This window comes from Hemiscyllium ocellatum, chromosome 19 (genome assembly GCF_020745735.1).
Source record: "Hemiscyllium ocellatum isolate sHemOce1 chromosome 19, sHemOce1.pat.X.cur, whole genome shotgun sequence".
In the NCBI taxonomy this organism is placed as follows: Eukaryota; Metazoa; Chordata; class Chondrichthyes; order Orectolobiformes; family Hemiscylliidae; genus Hemiscyllium; species Hemiscyllium ocellatum.
Window position 1 is genome coordinate 45510434 of NC_083419.1, and position 18727 is coordinate 45529160.

Sequence of the window (18727 nt, forward strand, 5' to 3'; positions counted from 1 at the left end):
TCCCACTTTTGTGCCATCCTCTAAATTATGCAAGGTCAGTATTTGAGCTGGACATTGTCAGTATAAACTCATAAAAGTCTGTCATCATCAGGCTGTCTTCTGCTTGACCAACTCATTGTTTTGGGTATCTTTCAACTTGTCATCAGTAGTGGAATGCAGAGGAAAAGTAAAGGGTGGATGCTTACATTGTCTACAGCACTTAAGTAAAAATATATTATGGAGAGGAGGGATGGGGATGACAACATTATCACTTTTAATTGATTCAGCCTCCATTTTTGGTCATGAGTTTAGCAATTTCCACAAGACCATAAGACATAGGAGCAAAAATTAGGCCATTCAGCCCATCAAGTCTGCATCACCATTCAATCATGGCTGAGAAGTTTCTCAACTCCCACTTTCTCCTCATAACCCTTGATCCCCTTGAACCTATCTATCTCAATCTTAAAAATACTCAATGACTTGGCCTCTACAGCCTTCTGTGGCAATGAATTCCATAGATTCACCACCTTTTGGCTGAAAACGTTTCTCCTTATCTCTGTTCTAAAGGTCTTCCCTTTACTCTAAGGCTATGTTTTTGGGTCATAGTCTCTCCTACCAATGGAAACGTCTCCTCAACATCTACTCTGTCCAGGCCATTCAGTATTCTGTATGTTTCAATTAGATCCCCCCTCATCCTTCTAAACTCCATCGTGTATAAACCCAGAGTCCTCAAACATTCCTCATATGTTTGGCTTTTCATTCCTGGGACCATTTTTTGTGAACTGCCTCTGAACATGCTTCAGGGCCAGTACATCCTTTCTGAGATATGGGGCCCAAAACTGCACACAATACTCTACATGTGGTCTGACCAGAGCCTTTTAGAACCTCAGAAGTACATCCCTGCTTTTATATTCAACTCCTCTCAAAATAAATGCTATCATTTAATTTGCCTTCCTAACTACTGACTCAACTTGCAAGTTTATTTTGAGATAATACTTGTCTAGAATCCCAAATCTCTTTGCACTTCAGACTTCTGAATTTTCTCCCTATTTAGAAAATAGTCCATGCCTCTATTCTTCCTACAGAAGTGCATAAGCTCACACATTCCCAAGTTGTACTCCATCTGCCACTTTTTTGCCCACTCTCCTAACCTGTCCAAATCCATCTGCAGTCTCCCCAACTCCTCAATGCTACCTGTCCCTCAACCTATCTTTGTATTGTCTGTAAACATAGCTAGAATGCCTTCAGTTCCTTCACCTATATTGTTAGTATATAAAGTGAAAAGTTGTGGTCCCAACACTGAGCCTTGCGGAACACCACTTGTCACCAGCTGCCATCCTGAGAAGGACTCACTTTCCACTACTCCCTGCTTTCTGCCATTCCAAAATGGCTAACACCATCTCCCCTATGGAGTTGAGGACATACCAGTGCCCATACCCCACAGGGGTAACTTAGTAATTTGTGTTTCCTTTCTGCAATCCATTTTTTTAAAATTTGTTTGCAATGAATAACTGTTTTCTTGTTAAGTATAGAAATCTGATGAGTGCTTTCATTTAACATTGGTTTCATCCATTTGATAAAATAAGGACTTTGAATAGCTTTGATAAAATCTTTTCACAATTGTGATGATTCCAGAAGTAGTGGAGCTTGCTGTCTAGCAAACTACCTTAGTAAGTCATGAAATACTCAGGTTTTGTATTAATAAATAGTTAATTTTATAAATTCTTTGTATCTAAACGTTATGGCTGAAATGAGGGAGGAGGAAAGCTAGAGAATGAGATGGTGAGAAAGATTACACATCATACTACTTTGTGATTCAGTCCAATAGCTGCTTGGTAAATGGCAGACATTATCCAATGTTTTTGCTATATTTCTCAGGTATAAAATGGATGCCAGATGGAAATGGAGTCATATCTTTTGATTGCAGGAACCGAGGCTGGTAAGTAAAGCACTATTTAGTGATTGCTTGAATTGTTTTCAAGAGATAAGCACTACTAATTTTTCATTAAGACAGTAAGGTTCTCATTCTTAACTGAAAGTAACACTAAACTTACATTCTTAATCACGTAGTATCAAGTTTTTATTCCTTCATAGAATTGGGATGGCACAGGCAGTGCCACCATTTATTACTGATCCTTAATTACCCTTGAGAGGTGCTTGTGACCCATTATCTTGAATTATTTCAATTATTTTAGCACAGATGCACCCACATTGCTGTTAGGTAGGGAGTTCCAGGAATTATACTGAATGGCAAGTTCAAAATTGGGATAATATGTGATTTGATTACGTCCAGCATAGAATCCCTACAGTGTGGAAAGAGGCCATTTGAACCAACAGGTTCACACCAACCCTCTGAAGAGCATCCCACCCTGACTCACTCCCCCACCCTATCCCAGTAACCCTGCATTTCCCACGGCTAATCCATCTAATTTGACACATCCCTGAACACAATGGGCAATTTTGCATGGCCAATCTACCTAGTCTGCACATCTTTGAACAGTGGGAGGAAACCAGAGCACTCAGAGGAAACCTACGCAGACCCTGGGAGAATGCGTAAACTCCACACAGACAATCACCGAGGCTGGAATTGAACGCAGGTCTTGTGTTGTGAGACAGCAGTGCTAACCACAGAGCCACCGTGGAGGGGAGCTTGCAGATTGTAGCATTCTCATGCACCTGGTTTCAGCAATCTTCTTGTTGATAAAAATCACAGGTTTAAGATATAATGTCTAAAGTACCAAGCAGCGTTGCTTCAGTACATCTTCTATAATGCTGGAAATGTGGTCCATATAGCTCAAACAGTGTATTGCTTTGGATGATGTAAATTACTGACTGTACTCAACTAGGCTATACTTGCAAAATTCATAACACAGTCTCCAACATTAGAAGTGACTCTGACTGGAAAACATTTGTAAAATAAACCTGTGTGTAAAGAATTATGCTGATAACCGTAGTCAACTTGCCTGCTTTAAAATGTAACCAAAGCTTGGTGGTTAACTGTCAGTCAACATTAACTGGTGCATTCTCCATGGCAATGCCTCAACCAATCAGTACTATCTTTTGATATGGTATAAACATTGTTTTCCCTGTACATTGGTAGTCTTGAGTGTCCTGACAAGTGCAAGAGAAACTGTTTTGGTAGAATATCCTTTTTTTTCCACAACACTGAAGTTAACCGTCATGTAGATGTTTTCTTGAACATTCACTCTTAAGAACTTGTACTTGCTCAAGGCATTCTCAGGTTCAGTTATATTAATTGTATATTTTAAGGTCTCTTTTGTTCCTATTTTAATGGAAATTGACTCTGTCAGCCCTAAATCCATTTATGATTGCCTAGTTCAGGTATGTAACAATTGCATCCCCTGTGATTTAGATTCACCATTCTCCATTATATGTGATTGCCCAAAGATCACGAAAGAGAGATTCTTTATTCCACTGGCATCAGGTCTTTACAAATATAAAGGAAAATTAAGGTTGAACTAGAAAACCTCTTTGTTTGCACAGAATTATCCATGTAGTTCACATCTGTTTGCAAAAATAACTTCTCTCTCCATTCAGCCTTTTTCTTTGGACAAAAACACTTTTTTTTCACAGAGAGAGGCTACTTGATTGCTTGAGCTTCTCTGCTCGGCACTCTTCCTGACCACCATCTCCTGCTGAAGCCACTGCATTGTGTATGCATTTGTCTTCACTACTTTTTTGTCACATTCATACAATATATGTTTTTTTTTTCAATTGTAGTTTGATTTCAGCTCTTTATCCAAAGGAGCATTAAGTTTGAGGCTGTCCTGTTCTTTGGAAGCTATTTCTAATCTCTTCAGTGAAAACATTTCAAAGTTGGTCTGTGGTTCCTTGTTTCTGGATCAGTGGTGCTGGAAGAGCACAGCAGTTCAGGCAGCATCCAACGAGCAGCGAAATCGATGTTTCGGACAAAAGCCCTTCATCAGGAATAAAGGCAGTGAGCTGGAAGCATGGAGAGATAAGCTATAGCAGGGTGGGGTGGGGAGAGAGTAGCATAGAGTACAATTGGTGAGTGGGGGAGAAGATGAAGGTGATAGGTCAGGGAGGAGAGGATGGAGTGGATAGGTGGAAAAGAAAATAAGCCGGTTGGACAAGTCCGGACAAGTCATGGGGAGAGTGCTGAACTAGAAGTTTGAAACTAGGATGAGGTGGGGGAAGGGGAAATGAGGAAGCTGTTGAAGTCTACATTGATGCTCTGGGGTTGAAGTATTCCGAGGCGGAAGATGAGGCCTTCTTCCTCCAGGCGTCTGGTGGTGAGGGAGCGGCGGTGAAGGAGGTCCAGGACCTCCATGTCCTTGGCAGAGTGGGAGGGGGAGTTGAAATGTTGGGCCACGGGGCGGTGTGGTTGATTGGTGCGGGTATCTTGGAGGAGTTCCCTAAAGCGCTCTGCTAGGAGGTGCCCAGTCTCCCCAATGTAGAGGAGACCGCGTCGGGAGCAATGGATACAATAAATGATATTAGTGGATGTGCAGGTAAAACTTTGATGGATGTGGAAGGCTCCTTTAGGGCCTTGGTTAGAGGTGAGGGAGGAGGTATGAGCACAGGTTTTACAGTTCCTGCGGTGGCGGGGGAAAGTGCCAGGATGGGAGGGTGGGTCGTAGGGGCACGTGGACCTGACCTTGTTACAACTTTTCTTTCTACTGCGTTGGATTTCTCATTATTCTACTTTCTCTCCTTAAATGTTCATTGAGATTTAACCCATCTAGACTCAATGTTCATAACCAAGGCTGGGATCTTCCCTTTTTTGATTAAATCCAGAAGTGGGAAACACATAGAATCATAGAATCACTACAGTGTGGAAATGGTCTATGAAGTTGAGAGAGCTTGCATAATCTTCCACCAGGCAGGTAGCTGATTAGTTGTTAATAGACTTTTTCCTGGAATTAAATCTGGGGTGAGGAAATTCCAGCTACTAGAGAACTCAGCAGAGCCATAATGGAAACTGTGGCTGCTGCTGGGACAAAAGCCCCAGACTTCTAGGATGGAGGAGTCAAACCCATAGGCATAGTTAGTGTTGTTAGGAGGAGGGTAATGTCTCATAGAGTGGGCTTTGTGGTTCAATTTGACAAACTACCAGGAGATTCATGTTCAGGTCATGATGGTATAGTCATGTGTACACAGAGTCATTCTCTGACTGAACCCTAGCAAAAACCCATGCACATTAAGTCACATAGTCAATTTCCAATGCGATAAGATTACAACTGTATTTTAATCAGATGTCACATTTCCCACAGAACATATATCAGGCATTATTAATGTTTATCCAAAGTCTCCGTTATCCTGCTGATTGTATGATCTCACCTGAGTCCTTGTTTCTATTACTCACTTCCTGTGGATACTGTTAGGGGGAGGGACGACCTCTCAGGTGGAGAATTGAGGGTGATGGCAACAACCAAGGTGTGGCACCATGGTTGGCTTTGCTGCACAGCTGGGAAGGAAACAGGCTGGGAGAGCTTTAGTGATAGGGAATTCAATTGTGAGGGGAACTGACAGGCAGTTCTGTGATATCAAATGAGACCCTTGAATTTTCTGCTTTGTTACTCCTGTCCTTTTGTTTTTGTGTTGGGCCTGGCTATACCTGTGGCCCTTTAGTCCAAGCCTCGACACGGTTCTGTCCCCTTTAGTCCAAGAACTCCCCACCTACGTTCGGGACACCACCCACGCCCTCCACCTCCTCCAGGATTTTCGCTTCCCCGGTCCCCAACGCCTTATTTTCACGATGGACATCCAGTCCCTGTACACCTCCATCGCCCATCACGAAGGACTCAAAGCCCTCCGCTTCTTCCTTTCCCGCTGCACCAACCAGTACCCTTCCACTGACACCCTCCTTCGACTGACTGAACTGGTCCTCACCCTGAATAACTTCTCTTTTCAATCTTCCCACTTCCTCCAAACTAAAGGAGTTGCCATGGGCACCCGCATGGGCCCCAGCTATGCCTGTCTCTTCGTAGGATATGTGGAACAGTCCATCTTCCGCAACTACACTGGCACCACCCCCCACCTTTTCCTCCGCTACATCGATGACTGTATCGGCGCTGCCTCGTGCTCCCACGAGGAGGTTGAACAGTTCATCAACTTTACTAACACCTTCCATCCCGACCTCAAATTCACCTGGACTGTCTCAGACTCCTCCCTCCCTTTCCTAGACCTTTCCATTTCTATCTCGGGCGACCGACTCAACACAGACATCTACTATAAACCGACTGACTCCCACAGCTACCTGGACTACACCTCCTCCCACCCTGCCCCCTGTAAAAACTCCATCCCATATTCCCAATTCCTTCATCTCCGCCGCATCTGCTCCCAGGAGGACCAGTTCCAACACCGCACAGCCCAGATGGCCTCCTTCTTCAAGGACCGCAGATTCCCCCCAGATGTGATCGACAATGCCCTCCACCGCATCTCCTCCACTTCCCGCTCCTCCGCCCTTGAGCCCCGCTCCTCCAACCGCCACCAAGACAGAACCCCACTGGTTCTCACCTACCACCCCACCAACCTCCGTATACAACGTATCATCCGCCGTCATTTCCGCCACCTCCAAACGGACCCCACCACCAGGGATATATTTCCCTCCCCTCCCCTATCAGCGTTCCGCAAAGACCACTCCCTTCATGACTCCGTCGTCAGGTCCACACCCCCCACCAACCCAACCTCCACTCCTGGCACCTTCCCCTGCAACCGCAGGAAATGTAAACTTGCGCCCACACCTCCTCCCTCACTTCCCTCCAAGGCCCCAAGGGATCCTTCCATATCCGCCACAAGTTCACCTGTACCTCCACACACATCATCTATTGCATCCGCTGCACCCGATGTGGCCTCCTCTTACTTGCGGAACGCTTCAGAGAACACCTCAGGGACGCCCGGACCAACCAACCCAACCACCCCGTGGCTCAACACTTTAACTCTCCCTCCCACTCCACCGAGGACATGCAGGTCCTTGGACTCCTCCACCGGCAGAACATAACAACACGACGGCTGGAGGAGGAGCGCCTCATCTTCCGCCTGGGAACCCTCCAGCCACAAGGGATGAACTCAGATTTCTCCAGTTTCCTCATTTCCCCTCCCCCCACCTTGTCTCAGTCGGTTCCCTCAACTCAGCACCGCCCTCCTAACCTGCAATCCTCTTCCTGACCTCTCCGCCCCCACCCCACTCCGGCCTATCACCCTCATCTTGACCTCCTTCCACCTATCACATCTCCATTGCCCCCTCCCCCAAGTCCCTCCTCCCTGCCTTTTATCTTAGCCTGCTGGACACACTTTCCTCATTCCTGATGAAGGGCTTATGCCCGAAACGCCGAATTTCCTATTCCTTGGATGCTGCCTGACCTGTTGTGCTTTAACCAGCAACACATTTTCAGCTATACCTGTGGTTATGGCGAGTTGGGGGGATGGGCATCCATTGTTAACTCTCAGAATATAAATAACAGGTTTCTTCATTTGTGAATTGCCTGGGGCTAGGGCACAGCCTCAGCGAGAGGGAGTTGGGATGGGAGCAAGGATTAGGAGGTGCCCCCTGTGGGCAAGAGGGAAGATCTATAGTGAATTGGGGGTTATTTGGGTGTTTGCTTAAGTTAAATGTAGTGATTAGCTTTTTATTTGTAGTAGTTTTATACGAGTACTTTTTAGACTTCATAGAGTTAATGTCGTTGTCGCTTGTCACACCTCAGATAAGCTTCCTCCTCTTGGGAAACCACGAGCTGCTCTGGACAACCATGGCAAGTGATTTGTTCAATATAAAAGGGAGTCATTCCCCTATTAAAAGAAAGAAGGTGTTGTCAAGCCTTAGGAGGTGAAGGGTAGACATCGCCCTACTATAAGAGACTCATTTAACTGATAAGGAACATCTGAAACTGCAGCAGGGGGGTTCTGACAGAGTATTCTTTTCCTCTTCAGCTCTAAGAGTTGAGGAGTGGTTATATTGGTAAGAAAGAACTTCCCTTTCCAGGTAATTGAGCAAATTAAGGACAAACATGGACGGTTCTTAAAGCCCGAATACATGGGGAAGAGTATGGCGTTTTGAATGTGTATTGTCCCCGGTGCACCCTCTTAAATTTCTAATTGATGCATTTGCTAAATTAATGAGTCTTGGGGTGAGCTGCACGATCATAGGAGGGGATTTTAATTGCCTAATAGATCCCGAGGTTAGCAGGGTGCCGAGGGGCCCGGCAGATACACCTGTGCAATCTAAGCAGTTGGCGGACATGTGTGACGAGTTGAGACTAGTGAATGTGTGGAGGCATCTCTACTCTAATGGAAGAGACTTCACTTTCTACTCCAACCCACACAAGTGCCATACGCGAATTGACATTTTTTTTATGCCATTGGACTGTTTGAACAGAACGTTGGCATGCAAAATTGGGAATATAGCTGTCTCAGAACATGCGTCAGTGTATTTAGATGTTAAAGTCAGGGGTGGTGGAATGGATGCACGGCACTGGTGCATGGACCCATTTCTGTTAAGAGATAGCAAATTTGTTGAGTACATCAGAAGAGTGTTCAGGGCCTTCTGGGATATCAACTCAGGTTCAGCCGGTAATCCGGCAATACTTTGGGAGGCCACGAAGGCATATTTACAAGGCCTGATCATTTCGTATTCAGCGACTAGAAAGAAGCAGAGGGAGGAACAACAACAGATGCTGGAGGCCCGGTTGCAGATAGCTGAGGAAGCATATTATAATAGGCCCTCTCTGGTCAAGTTGTAGTGGGTCACAGCCCTCCGGACAGCTCTCGACACATTGCACACACAAATGACTAAAAAAGAGATCTCCTTTGCTCAACAAAGATTGTTTAAATTTGGAGATAAGCCAGGTAGATATCTGGCATATTTGACTAGGAGGAGAGAAACTTTCCAATTTATTATGTCTGTTAGAGAAGAGGCTGGCAACATTACCCGTTAGTTGAAGAAGATCAATGTTAGATTTAGGAAATACTTCGCAGAGCTATATCGGTTGGAGGGAGATGAACACAGTGCAGCGAGAATGCAGTTCTTTTTTGAGAATCTGGGCCTTCCCAGTGTAAACAAGGAAAAGACTTCCCTGGTGAATGTGCCTACGATGGCACAGGAAGTGCAGGGAGCAATAAGGCATCTCCAAGGTGGCAAAGCACTGAGCCCAATGGATTCCCACGTGAATTCTATGATGAATTCATAAATATGTTGGTGGAGCCACTTCTGAGGATGTATTACTATTCATATACACGGGATTGTCTGCCGCCTTCTCTTAGGGAGGTTAATATCTCCCTCATTTTAAAGAAGGGGAAAGACCCTAAAGAATGTACTGCATACAGACCAGTTTCACTGTTGAATGTAGATTTTAAAATTCTATCCAAGATGCTGGCTGTGAGGTTGGAAAAGGTGTTGCTCCATATTATAAAAGAAGATCAGATGGGTTTTGTTAAGGGCCGTTGCTCCTCCAACAATATTAAGAGGGTACGGAACATAGTGCAGGTATGTCAGCAAAGATTGATTCCGGGTTTGGTGGTCTCCCTAGCCATAAAAAAAGGCATTTGACTGTGTAGAATGACTGGATCTGTTTGGGGTCCTAGAGCGTTTTGGTCTGGGGGCAATTTTTTCCAAATGGGTTGTATAATGATACAAAGGTGGCAGTCATCATAAATGGTACTAAGTCAGATAACTTTAATATTGGGAGGGGTAGTCGACAGGGGTGTCCTCTTACACCGCTGTTATTTATCTTGGCAATTGAACTGTTAGCTGAGGCTATCAGGAGGGGTCCTAACATACTGGTGCCAAGGGTGGGAATGGGGGAGCATAAGATCGCCCTATTTGCTGATGATGTCTTCTTGTTCTTGGCCAATCTGGAGAAGTCCGTTCCTCGATTGATTCAAACAATTAATTTATTTGGCGGTTTTTCGGGCTGCAGGATCAAACTTGACAAAATCGGAAGCCGTGCCGGCGGGGATTAGTGGATGTGCCTGATCTGAAGGATGGAATGCAGTTCCCATTTAAGATGGTCGTCAAAAGGTTTTTTTGTATTTGAGAATTTTTATTACTCCTGCCTTCCATTAGCTGTATAAAGCTAACTATGCACAATTGCTGGAGAGGATAGCACAGGATTTGCAGAGGTGGGAAGGGTTACCATTATCATGGTTGAGCTGAATAGCCCTGATTAAAATGAATGTTCTTCCTTGCCTGTTGTACCCCCTGAGAATGCTCCCGTTGTTGCGACTCAGCTGAATGTTATGAAGGCTCAATGGTTGGCTAGGATCTTTCATTTGGTGTTACAGGTGCCCTCGAAATTAAATTTACAGCTTTCGCAGTGTGAGGGAAGGGTGGATTTCCAGGCTTGAAGAGGTATCAAATAAGTGCCCTGTTAGCATATGTTAGTGACTGGGTACGAGTGAATTCAAAGTCAGTTTGGCTTGATGTTGAAGCCTCGCAGTAGAGATGTCACCGAGTTAATCTATTAGTTATGGATAAGATGAAATCCGTGACCGAGCAGTGTAAGAATCCAAACATTTTAAATATGGTGAAAGCCTGGAGGATGATGAGGCAAGATAAAGGCAGCTGGTCTAAGACCTCACTGTTTATCCTGTTGGTGGGAGCCCAAGGATTTAAACCTGGGGCATGGAAGAATAAGGGAATCTCATGCCTGGGAGATTTGTTCAAGGGTGAGGTCTTTTAGCCAGTTAAGTCAGAAATATGGATTGTCTAATAGGGACCTTTTCTAGTACTTTCAAATAAGGGATTATATACAATGGAAAACCACACTCCTGGCCAAGTGTTACAAGTCAGACATGGAGAAAAGAATGCTCCGGTGTATGTGTGCTCTTTCAGTCAGTACTTTGTATCATTACAGAAAGGACATGCCATAGGGGATGTGGAAGGATTCTGTAGGACATGGAATTGAGAGCTAGGAGAGGATATCTCATTGGAGGTATGGGAAGATATATGGGGAAATGTAAGGAAAATTTCAATATGTAACAGAGCTTGGGCCATGCAAATAAAGATCTTACACAGGGCTCATATGGCGCCAGAGAGGCTAGCTAAGTTCAAGAGAGGAGCGTCTCCATAGTGTCCCAAATATAAAATTAGTATAGACACTCTTACACACTGTTACTGGTCCTGTTGTAAGATCCAGAGATACTGGAGTGCTACAGTAAGGGAGCTAAAGTACATCCTGGGGATTGAAATTAACATGGATCTAGTATTTCTTTTTCTGGGGTGGCCAGATTTGCCCTCTCTGGGGTAACATGGGAAGAGATTGTGTAACATTCTTATCCACTGTGTGAGGAAGAATATTTTAATGAATTGAACGTTGGAAACTTCCCCCTCCAGGTCTTATGGGGTGGTGCAGGCTGGTGATGGAGCATCTCCCCCAAGGTTACCTCACAAATATGATGCGCCACAAAACGGAGCAGTTCTGCAAGACGTGGCGGCCCTTTCTGAATTATATTGAAGTAGACTTATCAGCAATATTAATTAGGGCGGTGGTGCAGCCATGGGAATCAGTTTAAGTGCCCTTGGGGCCCTGGGAGGGAGATGCTGGGAGAAAAGAATATGGGTACGGGATGGGAGCCTCAGTGGACGTGTGATGATGAAATAGAATAGTGAGGTATAATTTGATTTAAGTTAATTTAAATTCAGTTTAATTTAATTTTTATTTAATTTGTTTGTAGTTTAGTTTAAGTTAAGTAGATAAGTTTGTTCTGGTAGAATAGTAGGCCATTACTAATAATATCGCATTTGACTTTGTTGTACTGCCTCTATTTTTCTGTTTTTTGGTGTTATTCTTTTTTGTATATACACGCTTTGTAAAAGATTAAATAGATCTCTAATAAAAATATTTCTTTAAAAAATCCTCAGTCTGCCCTAATGTAACATTCCTGTTTTCCATCCCATCCATCCTGGTGATTAATACAGAATTATGTGAAGTGTAATGCCACTTGAGTTGTGACCTCCTAAGTTTATTTCATCTCAAACATTTTATGGCGAGTTAAGACAGAAACCTTGCATCTTTAAATTTGGGCCAGATTTTATTATGACCCAACAGAGTGGGCGGCACGGTGGCACAGTGGTTAGCACTGCTGCCTCACAGCACCTGAGACCCGGGTTCAATTCCCGACTCAGGTGACTGACTGTGTGGAGTTTGCACGTTCTCCCCGTGTCTGCGTGGGTTTCCTCCGGGTGCTCCGGTTTCCTCCCACAGTCCAAAGATGTGCAGGTCAGGTGAATTGGCCATGCTAAATTGCCCGTAGTGTTAGGTAAGGGGTAAATGTAGGGGTATGGGTGGGTTTCGCTTCGGCGGGTCGGTGTGGACTTGTTGGGCCGAAGGGCCTGTTTCCACACTGTAAGTCTAATCTAAACAGGCAAAAAGTGTGCAGTGACCTCATTCCAGGACTCAGTCTTCCTGTGCATTTTGTTTGTTCTTATGTACAGGTATATTCAGGCTGCAACTTCCCCAAAGGACATTATCATACTGTTTGACATCAGCGGCAGTATGAAAGGTCTCAGAATGACGATAGCCAAACATACCATCAATACCATCCTGGACACGTTGGGTGAAAACGATTTTGTCAATATTATTGCTGTAAGTAAATCAGACAAGAAAATTTCAACATTTCCTTCTCAGTTCAAAATTCAAACTGCCTGATGTTGTATTGTTGTCCTGGTATTTTAGGTATCTAGATGATGTATTTGTAGAGTAATTGAATTTTCCATTCAGCCCATTCCCTTGGTCTAATTCCATAGCCCCGTGAGTTTATTTTCTTCAAATGCCCATTCAATTTCCTTTTAAAATTATTTCATTATTTCTGCTTTCATCATCCCCTTAGGCTGAGAGTTCCATGTCATTATCACTAAATTTATGTAAAGTAATCAAGGACCTAGAAAGTTGAGTGTTCCATGCTCAGTTTTTAGGCATACGACTGCATGTCTGCATGTCATATTGATCTCAGGTAACACTACAAAAGCACTCAATAACAATACTAACATCATGCAGGTTTCTAGCTATCTGCAGCAATCAAGGTTCATTCATGCAAAATCAGAATTTGGGGCGTAAACTACAACTGCAAGCTGCCTACCAATAAGGGATCTTAGGTTATTAGAATTGCTGCAAGACAATGGGAGACTGTACAATTACTGCAGCCAAAGACTAGTGAAAAGAGTATTGACATTGAAGTTACAAAGATGTGGATTGATGTTTGAGTTTTTGAGGGAAGAAGAAGTTTAAATGTGTTGAAAGTGCTCCAGTTCCTGATTCAGAAACATGTTTGCATAAATTTACATGTCTCAAAGCATACTCAAGAAGTGATGTTTTCTCAATGGCAGGCATATGTAAGTCATGGAGTTAGCATCAACCCATCTTAAATTCTGATCCTTGTAAATGTCTTCAATTACCTAAAAAGGCATAGATTTTCAGAATCTTCTAATTAAGTCAAATATTGTTTTTTTTAAAAAACTGCTAAATTGAGGTTGCAGAATTCTTTGGTTAGACCTTGGTATTTCTTGCATAATTTAAACAAAATCAAAGTGCTAATTAGGCTGTCTTCCTCTGCATTATGTTTTGGAGAACATTACAATGACTAAGATAATATTTGAAAGCTTTAAACTGAGATGTATATGGTGGAGAGTAGCGATAAGAAGTTGTAAGGAAATGGTCTTATATTTTGAAGGCAATATACACATGAAAATGTGTTAAAGCTGTAGTTTGCACATTTAGGAGGAAGGAATCCTAAAAAGCTGCTATCATTTTCATCTTAAGGCTAGCATACACAAGTATGCATTTTAATGAAATTTGCATAGTTCAACAGTAATTGGATCATGAAAAGTTTGAAAAAAAATCTTTCCGTGATGTTATGAACCCCCTTGGTGGTGATGCTGCACGGAAAAGGTAAGGATGAGCTGGATGAGTTGAAGGATGGTGTTGGTGGTTCCATTCTTCATTTGCTGTCCTCCTCTTTCATTCCCAAACTGGCTGACTTTTAGTTCTATTGAACTGGTCAATCAAAGGGCAGACAGCTCTTCAGTTTCAGCAGAGCCATGGGGATCAGTGGCCACAATTGGAACTGCAGCCAGTCTAAACAAGAAACAACAATGGAGAACAATGCTGAAAAGCTTGTTAGTGGACTGGATTCTCCAGGCCCTGGTTAGGTTGAAATGAGGATTAGAAGTGGAGACAACCCTTTCGCTAGCAGGTTTTCTTTGCATGCCTCAAACAGAGGCAAGGATTAGATTGCCAGAGTATACTTAGCAGCTTCACATGGTGAGGCATCGTTCCTCACTGATAAAATGCTAAGTTAAAAATCACACGGCAACATTTATTTAGAAGTACAGTACAAGCTTTCAGAGCGCTGCTCCTTCATCAGGTCACTGGTGGAGTAGGATCATAGGACACAGAATTTATTGCAAAAGATCATAATGTCATACCCTGATGCAATATATTGTATAAACTTAGATTGCTGTTAAGTCTTTCAATGTAGCCCATTCTAAAAGATGAAAGACTTAATAGCAATCTTGGTTTATACAATATATCGCATCAATGTATGACATTATGATCATTTGCTATAAATTCTATGTCCTATGATCCTCCCCCACACGCTACCTGAAGGAGCAGTGCTCTGAAAGCTTGTACTTCCAAATAAACTTGTTGGACTATAACCTGGTATTGTGTGATTTTTAACTTTGTCTCTCCCAGTCCAATACCAACACCTCCACATCATGGATAAAATACCAGGAAAAGACCTCAATTGGACATGATTTGGACACGCACAATATCCCTAGCCACCTCACCAAGTTTTACACCCTTACTCCTCAAAATGTGTTGGAGACTTATCATAAAACTTTGGCTTGTGTTTGTATCTTGTGAAATGTTGGGCGTGAATGGAGGATCAACGGATAGTAATTGAGCATGTTGCTTGTATGGGCCAATTATTTAATATTGCCTAGCCAATGGAAAAGCAGTATTTGCAAACATTGTGAGTGAATGGTAACTAAGAAATTTGATAAAGCACTTGTGATATGAACCCTCTATAGAATGTAACTAAGGTAACCCGTATTCTTCATTCCAAAACCACTGCAACCAGCACTGACAAAACCCTGTGTATGTCCTACCAATACCTGGAATCCGTTCAATAATGAATGAGTACAATGTGAATGCCTATCTAATAGCGAGTTCTACTCTGTATTTCTGCTAGTATAGTGATTACATCCACTATGTCGAGCCCTGCTTCGAAGGAACACTCGTGCAAGCTGACAGAGACAATCGAGAGGTGGGTGTCACGTGAGATGTTACAAATATTAAACCTTGTTGCTGAACATTTCATGAAGAATTTGCTGAAACTTTATTGGTTGATTAAAGGATATTTTAAATGAGTTACAAGCTAGAATCTAATTCAGTACTGGTGGAGAAAACTGATATTCTTAGGTAGAATAATGGATATCCAGATGAAAGATAAAAGCTGGGATTTGTATGGTTCCAAAATAGAATAATGTAATTTGAAGTGAGTTTTAAATAGGAAAGAAGTTTGAGTGTTATACCAGAATAGGCCAAATTTGTGTACTGCAATCTAATCAATGGTTCTAAAACTTTATATTTTGTGTATGCACAGTATTGAGTTCCAGGAATGGAAGATACTTTATAATGAAATTATGAGTCAAAGATTAGCTTACTTCAAATGGAATACATAGATTATCTGTTAAATTATTTAGTTTTCTTTGATTTCGAGGAGCCGGTATTGGACTAGGGTGGACAAAGTTAAAAATCACAAAACACCAAGTTATAGTCCAACAGGTTTATGTGAAGGCACTAGCTTTTGAAGTGCTGCTTCTTCATCAGGTGGTTGTGAAGCAGGATCATAAAACAGAATTTATAGCAAAAGATTACAGTGTCATGCAGCTGAAATTATATATTGAACAAGCCTAGATTAAATCTTTCATCTTTTAGAATAGGTTTGCAAGTTTCGCTTCTTTAATATGTAAATCCCAGAACTTCTTTTACGTCACATTCTCAAGATAACCTCAGGTTTTATAACAAAAGGTGCCATCTCAGCTCAGACAATGCATTAAAAGTGTAAGATTAACGTCTCTCTATATCCCAATCTTGAGTCAGACTAGTTGATGAAGAAGCAGCGCTTCGAAAGCTAGTGCCTCCAAGTGAACACGTTGGCAATAACCTGGCATTGTGTGATTTTACACTTAGCTTCCTTTCTATTTTGGTGTAGCTTTTGTGCAGCTGATATCTCCTGATGGTCCAAATGCCTTCTGCCAATGTGTCCACGCATCAAAGACTCCTGATGGCATTCACAGCAGGACTTGCATAATGGCAGTTTTATTGAGGATTTGTTTGTTATTGATTATCAGAATTCTATGCCAAACAAATTTCTTCGAAGAATTAATTCCAACCTTTTCTTTGCATCTCTTTCACCATTTATTTTGTGTTCTTTAACTTAAATGCTAACCTACGTATTTTAATTTGTTCTGCAAGCTATACTAACATTTATCTTTCCTCCAGTTAACTATATCAAGATCCATTAGCAAGTCATGGTGAACCAGATTAAATTCCATTACCACCAGGCAGCTATTATTTTGCTTCAAATTATTCTGTAACTTATAAATAAATTAAAACAAAAGAAAAATGACATGGAATAGGCAAAACACTAACTGAACAATAGAAAGCTTCCAAAGAAGACTTTGCTCAGACAGAGTAGATATGTTGCCATGAAGGAGAGAGGAAGGACATCCAGTGTCAGATCTCCTGGGATTGCCAAACATACATTAAAAAATATATAGCTATGAAGATAAAATAAGGCAGAATGCTGAGGTTTATGATCAATGTAAAATTCATAATACAGCTAATGTGGAAAGTACAGAGAAGTATGTAGTACAAAAACAGGGATGTTATAATAAAACAAAACTTAAAAACAACTGATTAGGCTGAAGTATTTGTTCAACTTGGGTACCACATTATAAAATGGGATGACATAGTCGAAGAAAGGGTGGTGCTGAAACGATTTATTAGTTTGGTACCAGTGATGACGGACTTCAGCTTTGTACAGAGACTGGAGATACTGAGGTGGTCTCCTTGCAGCAGCGAAATTTGAGACGAGATTTGATAGAGCAATTAAAACCATGAAGAACAGAAGTAAAATGAAGAGACATTTTCTTCCAGAGTAGAATGTTATGATCTTGAATGTGCTGCCTGAAATAGTGGTACTTGCAGATTTTTGAGTGACATTTAGAAGAGAATGCTTGAGGAGAAAAACTACAAGGCTATGGTAATAGAGCAAAGCCACATATGCTTAGTTGTAATGGTGCAGAAGAAGACCATTCAACCCATAATGTCAACACTAACTCTTCCTATGAAAATGATGTTTAGTACCATTCCTCTGCCTTTTCCCACTAACCTATTGTTTCTATTCAAATATTTATCTAATGCCCTTTTGAATACCATGATTGAAGCTGCCTTCACTGCATTTCAAGTGGTGCATTCTCAAGCCTAACAATCCTTACTATGTGATAAGGTTTTTTCTCACATCACATTTGGATAATTACATTCCTCTATTAAAAACACTTTATAATATTTACACCTTTTTGTAATTTTATTTGTTCCTGCACATTCTTCTCATTAGGTGGTGGCCCGAAGGCTACACTGAGAAACATATTTGGTCCTCTTTTATTCCTTATCTTCAACGCCATCTAGAATTCTCTAGGAAATTCTCTTTCTCCAGCACTACAGTGCTATCCTTCATCAATGATACCGCTCCTCCTCGTTTTCTTAGGGTCATAGAGTTATAAAGATGTAAACAGCCATGGAAACAGACCCTTCAGTCCAACCTGTCCATGCTGACCAGATATCCCAGTCCAATCTAGTCCCACCTGGCAGCACCCAGCCCATATCCCTCCAAACCCTTCCTATTCATATACCCATCCAAACGACTCCTAAATGTTGCAATTGTACCAGCCTCCACCACTTCCTCTGGCAGCTCATTCCATACACATATCAACCTCTGTGTGAAACAGTTGCCCCGTAGGTCTCTTTTATATCTTTCCCCTCTCACCCTAAACCTATGCCGTCTAGTATCTGGACTTCCCGACCCCAGGAAAAAGACTTTGCCTATTTATCCTATCTATGCCCCTTATAATTTTGTAAACTTCTATAAGGTCACCCCTCAGCCTCCGATGCTCCTATCCAGGAATATTTAACATTCACTCCTGCCCTGCTTCCAGCCCGGTCTCTGTTACATTGTAATTAACAAGCGAAAATCAGTATGATCAAACTTCAGTTAATAGACAAATAATACACTGAACTGAAGAGAAGTGCTTTCACACAAACTACCAAATGCAATTAAGATATGCTGTATAATCCTTTCTCTAGGCTTAGCACTCTCGTCTGAGGTGTAGTATTAAGAGATCAAGTCCAGTGTTACTCTCTGCTCTCTAGCAGGCTTAATTGTCCCCATCGCATTAATTTGAAACCTTTCCTCTCCTACAAAAATCATTCCACTCAGCTTGAGTCTCTCAGACCCCATTTCCATCAACAAGGCCTTCCTCACTGACACTTTGTTTTTTAAATCTCCAAAAATCCAATTTGTTCTGTTTCCTTCCTTTTAAACAGTAAACAAATTCTTAAACTCTTCCTGCTTGTAGTATTTGCAGTATTTGCCTCTCTCTGTCTGTCTGTCTCTCTCTCTCCCTCTCTCCCTCTCTCTCTGAACCTCAAAAAAAGGTCCTCTTTACTGTAAATTGCTATAATGTTGTGGATATAACGTCCAC

At 42.2% G+C, this 18727-nt stretch overlaps 1 protein-coding gene across 1 annotated transcript in view; it reads left to right on the plus strand.

The window, feature by feature from the left end:
• The window catches only part of LOC132825070 (voltage-dependent calcium channel subunit alpha-2/delta-4-like), a 477734-nt gene that overhangs the window by 92468 nt on the left and 366539 nt on the right, over positions 1-18727 (plus strand). The window contains exons 7-9 of the mRNA XM_060840078.1: positions 1858-1918; positions 12395-12545; positions 15151-15225. Of these exons, the coding sequence (XP_060696061.1) occupies positions 1858-1918; positions 12395-12545; positions 15151-15225 (287 nt within the window). The remainder of the gene's footprint in view (positions 1-1857; positions 1919-12394; positions 12546-15150; positions 15226-18727) is intronic.